The 7,611-nt window shown below is 40.2% G+C and overlaps 1 protein-coding gene across 3 annotated transcripts in view; it reads right to left on the reverse strand.

The window, feature by feature from the left end:
* Gria2 (glutamate ionotropic receptor AMPA type subunit 2) overlaps positions 1-7,252 on the reverse strand; it is a 152,947-nt gene extending 145,695 nt beyond the window's left edge. For 2 of the 3 annotated variants that reach the window (XM_058583885.1, XM_058583886.1), the window contains exons 1-2: positions 6,711-7,252; positions 6,035-6,175 (exon numbers count right to left, since the gene is read on the reverse strand). In XM_058583885.1, the coding sequence (XP_058439868.1) occupies positions 6,035-6,175; positions 6,711-6,798 (229 nt within the window). In that variant the 5' untranslated portion in view covers positions 6,799-7,252. The remainder of the gene's footprint in view (positions 1-6,034; positions 6,176-6,710) is intronic. The other variant, XM_058583884.1, reaches the window with a different exon arrangement.
* Positions 7,253-7,611: the final 359 nt, after the last annotated feature.

Genomic DNA, 7,611 nt, shown 5'->3' on the forward strand with positions numbered 1-7,611 from the left:
CACCTCGGTTTAAATAGCATTTGAGGCAGAGACTAAGCACATTATTTATTTTGAAATTGAAATGTATAACAAAAGTAAACTTATGACTTCAAAAAGCATAATTTCATGGCAAAACGTCTAGTATAAAATTAAAGGTGTTTAGTAAGTAAAAAATAATTAAGTGCCTCGATGCCCTAGGAACTTATATAGGTTTTATAAAAAACACAAAAGTTAACAGCAGCTTGTCCTGCCCTCAAGAAGGTCACATTTTACATTCTCCTTGTTAATTTTTAAATATTCTCACTCTATAAATTAAGATTACCAAAAATAACAAAATATTTTTTAGATAGAATAAAACAAAACAAACAAACAAAATAACAGTTGTTACACTTAGAATCAACACCACTGTTAAGAACCACATTCACTTTTTTCCAAGTTTGCAAAATCTGTTCTGAAAAACAGTTTGATGTTTAAAATTTTCTACATCAAGGGTAATTTTGAAATTTAATTTAAATTTCAGAAAATCATTTTCCTCTTGTACTGAGCGGCACAGCATTATAAGAGGTTTACCAATTATTTAGATCATTAGAGGAAAAAAGCTCAGAAATTTTGACAAAAATTTTCATAATAAAAGAGTTAATATTTTAATGGAATCTTGGAAATCTTCAGTGAATAAAGTTGATAAAGAAATATAATTTACCCAGAGAACTATAAACAACCCAACAGCATTTATTATAATGTGCCCTTCACTCACTTATAAAATTTTTGCAAAAGAAGACTTCCCTAATTTAATTCAGATTTTTTATTTTCTGAAATAGCATGGGTTCTGCAGATTAAGTAAGTTTATTGAATTTTTTTTTTAACAGGAGGAAGAGGAGGAAGAAGAGAAAACACATTATCTGAAAACACAATTTACCGAAACACCAACTGGAATAATCAAGAATCAACTGCTATTTCTCAGCCTTCTCAAAATTTTCTGGGCTCAAGGAAGTTTGAACATTTACAAAATGTTGTTGGAAGAGATTATGAGAGGATCCCAGATCTGCACAAATCAGCACCAGCTTGTCATAATGTCACAGTACAATAACCCCAGCACTTTGACGCTTGACATGAAACAGAAATGCTCCACACTTCTTGAGTCAGCAGATTGAATCTTGTAAGACTTCAGGCAGGGATCTCACAGGAGTAAATTCTTGCTCATTTAAGCTTCCATAATTTCATACAGGAATTTTTATTTGCATACATAATTTCTCTCATCCCCAAATACAGTATTTCAACCAAGGGTATCCTTGGATTTCTGTTTAGTACATGCTTATTATTTTCTTGATACTCTCCAATGATAAATAAATTTTGTGACTACAATTCAATGATAAGAAATATACCTCAGAAATTGTATTTGTGTAATCAAGGTTTAAAAGAGGGAAAAATATAATTTTAAAACTTTCTCCCTGTTAAGAGCAGTTATGATCATTTCTGTTCCTAAATGCTTTATGAACAAGTCTACAATATGTAGGATGATCTATTTAATAAATAAAATCTAAGGTAATCTGTTTCTAAAAGGAGGAACTGAACTTTGTTTCTCAAACAATCTTTTGAATAATGCTTTTCAAATTAGATTTCATTTATATTTTCTCAATTTCTCTAAGTAAATTCATTTACAACATTTTAAAAGGGATTCGTATTCAGTGTAGGCAACAGTTTTATAAAACACAATATTTTCTCCAACATCTCCATCTGCTGGCTTACAGAAAAAGTAGATTTTCATTTTCTGTTTTTTTAAAATTTAATATTTTTATAATTTACTTTGTTTTATGGAATTAATAATTAAATATAAAATTGTTAAATTATCATTAACTAATCTAATAGCTATTTGTCAAATTCATTCATCAAGATTCAGAAGATTTTGAAGAGTAAATCCAATATTTAATATCTTTAATCCCCCAAATCCTATGGGATCAAATACTCATGTTTATCACCATTACAGACAGTTTTTTTTTACTTTTGCTAATTAGTATAGCACCAAAATTTACTAAAATTATTTAGAATGTAAAAATACGTAGTATTTTCCTAAAATATGCTGTTGATTCTATTAGTTAACCATGTGGTATGTAGACAAACACTAGTATCAAATTTATTATTTTCTCAAAAATTCATATTTTTATTACTGTAATAAGTTACTTACGTTTAAGAACTACTAGAATGCCTTTACACACGCTAAAGTTCTTAAACAACCCTTCAGCTGCCAATACACACTAAAGATATTGAAACCTCTGAAGCATTATAAACTATTAGAACACAGGGAAAAGTTTAGAAAAACTGAGTTACCAAGGGAAAAACATTCATTTATTCTTGATAACTAGAAGGCATTCAATAAGTATTTATTGAGTGAATGAATAAATTCTTGAGGCCCATCAGTGGCTTCAGCTTCTGTTAGTCTCAAGTTTCTTTCTGATTATAGGCTTTGTACTTTCTCATAATGAAGGCTTTGAAAAACCCTCAGGGGGTTAAAAAAATTGTGTTGTATGTAGTCAAGATGAAAAGGAAAGAGGAAAGGAAAGAAGGAGGAAGGAGAAAGAAAGAAAGAGAAAAGGAAATCAGTCTTTATTTCCTCACAGAACAAGTAAGACTGAACAGGTACATTCCCATTCCCATCTCACTATTGACTAAAAAAGGATATACAGGAGCCCAGTGGAATGCACTTAGTCATTTTACCCAGTTCAGAACAGAATGATTTCGATTCATTTGCATATGCTTAACCCACCCATTCATTAGATCTTCTTGGATGTTTAACTTAATGTCAACCTCAACAATTCCAAACAAAGTTCCTTCATCCCAGTAATGAAATTAAATCAGTGAACAAATAATATTGTTTCTGTTAAAATTATATCAGGAAACTATAAAATCCCACTTTCTTAATATATAAATCTAACCCAGTGGGATTTTTATGGCTTAACTAAAATGAAGAACAATCTCCCCAATTATAAGCATTGAATGACAATACACATTATTTAACAATGGAATTAGAGCACAATTTCTTAGGTTTTTGGTGGAAATGAGGAAAAGATGCTTTGGTCTTAACTCTCAAAGTACCTGATACTGTAAATTCCACTTTAATATAAGAAAAATTATGGGTTCCCCAACTTTAAAAAGGCAAGAAAACAAAAGAAAGGCATTGGAGAAAAAGCTTGAGGAGGAATTAAATACCCAAGACTCATCTTGGTAAATTTGACTTTGGAGATCCCATTCATTTCTTGACTAGTGACTTTGTGCTTTACTTTATATAATCATCTCTCCCTCACTTTCACTCTTTGAGAAGAGAGAAACTAATATTTTCTATTGTCCTTAGCACCAAAAAAGGAGGAAAAAAACATCCCATTTCATAGATTTTGAAATTCTTAAATGAATAAAGAAACCGAGTCACATATGTGAAGTGGTTAACCCAACAAGTCAATTTCAACTCCAGAAAATTCTGTCCCATGGGACTCTTTTCTGTAATAGTGCTCTGCTAGTTTTCTGTAGCAATCCGTAAAATTACTTACAACATGGGAAGTGTAAGTGCTGAGATTCTAAATTTTCATGTTCTTTAAAATACATTCAGTTCCTCCAAATAATTTCTGCGTTCTAGGATAATAATCCATGACCGGTTAAGTTTAGGATCTGAAGATATGCACGTTTTTTTAAATTTCAATTTCACTTTCTGAGAAAAACAGAAAGTCTGGGCAAAATAAAGATTTGATCATTTATTACATGAATATGTTCATTCTGTGAAAAATCATGGAGTTGTATGTGTGTAACATTTGTACATATTCTGTCCATATATTTTATTTCAGTAAGATCTGTAAAAGTTAAACATGTTTGCAAACATATATGAATATACATTCATACACACACACATACACACACACACACAAAGGTCAAGGAACTAAACCTATCCTAAGGTAAACTATAATGTTTTCTCTTTACAAAGTCCCAACAGTAATTCAACATGTGTTGGAATCAAAGAATATTCATTTTGTTTAATGGACATATCTATTATTTTCTCAGAATGCTCCCTTCATGTATTTTCTCCAATAAATGAACTTCTCAGTTGCTGACTATTTTCAAAATTTATAAGTGTCCACACTAAAATCCACTTCCTCCCAATAACAGTAGTCTTCCCTTAGGATTCTTTTCAAAGTATTGTCACACTAGTATACAATTAAGTATAGTTACTCAACACGGTTGCATATTGAACTTCTAATTTAGGAAAAATGGAAACTTCATGATACCAAACCAATAGTCTAATTCTGGTAGGTAAATAGGTCAAGCAAGAAAGCCTTTAAAATTTAAAGCAGGGAGTGTGTGTGTGAGTGTGTGAGTGTGTGTGTGTGTGTGTCTGCTATGACTACAATTTTCTGATATATTCTTCTATGACATTTTTTGAAGCCGCAAATCCACTTAGAGAGAGAGAGAGAGAGAGAGAGAGAGAGAGAGAGAGAGAGAGAGAGAGAGACAGATCGTTCTCCTGTAACACCAGCATTTGAAGAAAACAGCATTGAAACCTTAAATCGGTCCCTCAAGAAAAATTGGATTCTGGTCATCTAATATGACACAACAATGCCCCTGTTCTATCACTCAAAGGAAATTATTCAGTTCTTCATTCATCCGGGTGACAGCAGTTGCAAAATGAGTTGATGATGTTCCTGACATTATAATCAAGCCAAACCATCGAATGCATGATCAAAGCTTAATATGAGGAAGTGGAATGACAACCAGTTGTTTGTCTAATGTGGGATCGCTGCAGTGGGGCTTTTCCTGTGGTAATTTTCCGCTAGCTCCTTTACACTGTAGCCAAAGTGGGAAGTAAGGCATCTGCAAATCTCCCCAAAATGATTACCTACGAAATAAGAACTGCGAACATCACGGCAGGAGAGAATCGCCCCAGCCCAACCGGCAGGAAATGATGGCAGCTCTGGGAACCCGGCAGGAAGGTACAGTGGCTGCGGCTGCACTGCCCACGCCGGCGGGGGCGCGAATCCGGGGAAAGGGCCGCCAGCCTTTCCATTGAACCTTTCAGACACCTAATCGCTTGGTTTCTATTACTTTATTTGAAGCCTTGATGGAGCTTCCTCGCGAGTCCCCGAGCACTGAGCAGAGTGGAAGGACTAATATGGAGAACTGCAAAGACTAAAATGGCTGATCAGCGACTACTTCAGATTTTAAAACTCGGCTGGATTCAACTGTTGTCCACCCCTTTTCCACTGACAGCCTTTGCCGGAGCCCGGCTACCAGGGAACAAAGCGCGCCCGGCAGGCGAGCAGACCGCGGCGCCCGGGGCGGAATCGCCCCCTTCAACTCTGGCCGGAGCTCGGTGGAGAAAGGGACCGAGCTCCCCACTGCCCCAGCCCACTTCCCCACCCGGCCTGGGCTGCGCCTGCCTGCGTGGCCTCGCTTCCTGCTGCGCTGCGCCCCTCGATTGGGCGTTATGTAACAGCCCTGAGCCCAACTCCAGAACCATTCTAACAACTTGACGGGAGGAAGAGAAGAGCCTGGGGCTCCCGGGGGCCACAGGATAAGCCTGAGCTGAGGCTGCGGATCTAAGCCCCAAACACAGGCGTTCGCTGCAGCTGCCGGGCAGGCATCAGGGCTCCGGCAGTCCCTGGTGGGATCTGTCCAACAGCCCGACAGCGCGCCCCGGGGAACAGCGTGTTCTCTGTTGGCCAGGTGCCAATAGGCGCTCGGGGGAGGGGGCGGGGACAGCTTCTCTTAGCACTCAAGACTGGCGAGGACCCCCCTGAACCCAAGAAAGACGCCCCCAGCTTGAACCCCCACCAGACTCCCTAGTGCGCAAACTCTTCGACGCCTTTCGCCCCGTTTATACCCCCAGCCAGCGGGGGTCTCTGAGATTACAGCCACCTTCTCTCTATGCCTTCACACGCACGCGCGTGTGCAGTCACTCACACCCACACACTGACACACAAACACACACACACACACACACACACACACCATCCCATACTCTCATTGCTAGCTTTCCCCGTGCGGCACCAGAAAGGCATAAATATTCATTACTTACAAGCATTGGTGACTGCGAAACTGTTGGCTACCTCCAAATTGTCGATGTGGGGTGTCAGTCTGAACTCCGAAGTGGAAAACTGAACCATCCCTACCCGAAATGCACTGTATTCTTGATCGGCGCCCCTTGGAAACAGCCCCCCTGCAAAGAACAAACACCAAGCAAGAGAACCATGTCAGTGCCCTGGAGGGAGAGGAGGGGAGCCCGCTAGCACCCAGAAGCCCGGAGTCTCTTATTCGCTTTAATAGGCCGAATAAACCCATCTACAGAATCGGGCAGCCAGGGTCGAACGTCCAAAAGGTAGCCAAAGGGTCAAGACACTAATGAGAATCTTGAGGGCAAGGTAGGTGGCCAGAAACGTTCGCTTTTACTCATCATCACAAGCTTGGCATTCAGACCCCTAGAGAATCTGAGCAAACTGGGAGATGTCGTTAAGGCAGAATTAGTAAAATCTGGGGGTCAGAAATGAGAAGACCTTTTCCTCTGTTGTATCAAAGGCACAGTCGTTTCCCTTTGCTTCATCCTAAGAAAATCATGTATATTCTAGGTAGTATAAATCTGGAATGCAGTCAAGGTATGACATAAGTCTACATGACATGAATTAATTTGTCCACTGTGAACAAAGATTACCACCAAATTATGCACAATTCAAAAGCATAGCACAAAGGGTACCTACCTATCTGTATGCTGTTAGAAGAGACACCAAAAATCAGTCCCCATAAAACAGGAGAAAGGAGGACAGAAATATGCATAATCTTTTGCATTTCCAAGAAAAGTAGAGCATCCACAAAATACCCCCTCTTTTTTTTTTTTCCTTTTCCTCCTCTTCCTTCTTTGGCCGTTTTCCTCAGCAAATTAGATCCTTTGCATTTTGAGACAGCAGTTTAGCACCACGCTGCTAAAAACCTGAAGTGGAGGCAGAAGAATCCCTATTTCCCAGGTCCTGCTGGTGGCTTGTTGAAGCCCTGCGCCCTGTCCCCGCTCCCGAAGTCCGGAAGACTGGCTGAATGCAGTTTTCAGCGGAGCTGCCGCTGTAGTCCCAGTGTCTCGGAATATTCAGCACCCTCCCATGCACTCACACACACTCACCCTCTCTCGCGCTCTCTTCTCCCTCTCTCCTCTCTCTCACGCGCGCGCGCACACACACACACACATACACACACACACATACACACACGCGCACACACAGGCAAGTCACGGAGAGGAGCAGCCAGTCCTGGGCGCGCGTGCGCGACTCGCGGCAGGCCGCGGACTCGCGCGCACACCCCTCCCCCGCACGGTGCCCCGCACCCCGCACAGCACTGGCAGCCTCGCGTGCGCTGTGCTGAGAAAGAGCTGCTCAGAGCCCGGTAGCCTCTGTCCCTTGGAAAGACCTCTTCTCTCGGGAGCTGTTGCGCCCACCGCGCGCTTCTGCCTTTCAGCACCGAGGACAGCGATTTCCTCCAGCCTGGAGCTAAGGTTGTGCCGCTGCTGCAGCTCTCACTCAGAGATGCTCCAGCCTGGATCAAATGCAGCAAAGCTGATTTCCGGCTGCTGTGCATGAGAAGTCGAATTGCAAATTATTGTTGGCGGTAGAG

Source organism: Marmota monax, unplaced genomic scaffold (assembly GCF_021218885.2).
Source record: "Marmota monax isolate L192 unplaced genomic scaffold, Marmota_monax_Labrador192_F-V1.1 WCK01_AAM20220418_F8-fsc00002, whole genome shotgun sequence".
NCBI lineage: Eukaryota > Metazoa > Chordata > Mammalia > Rodentia > Sciuridae > Marmota > Marmota monax.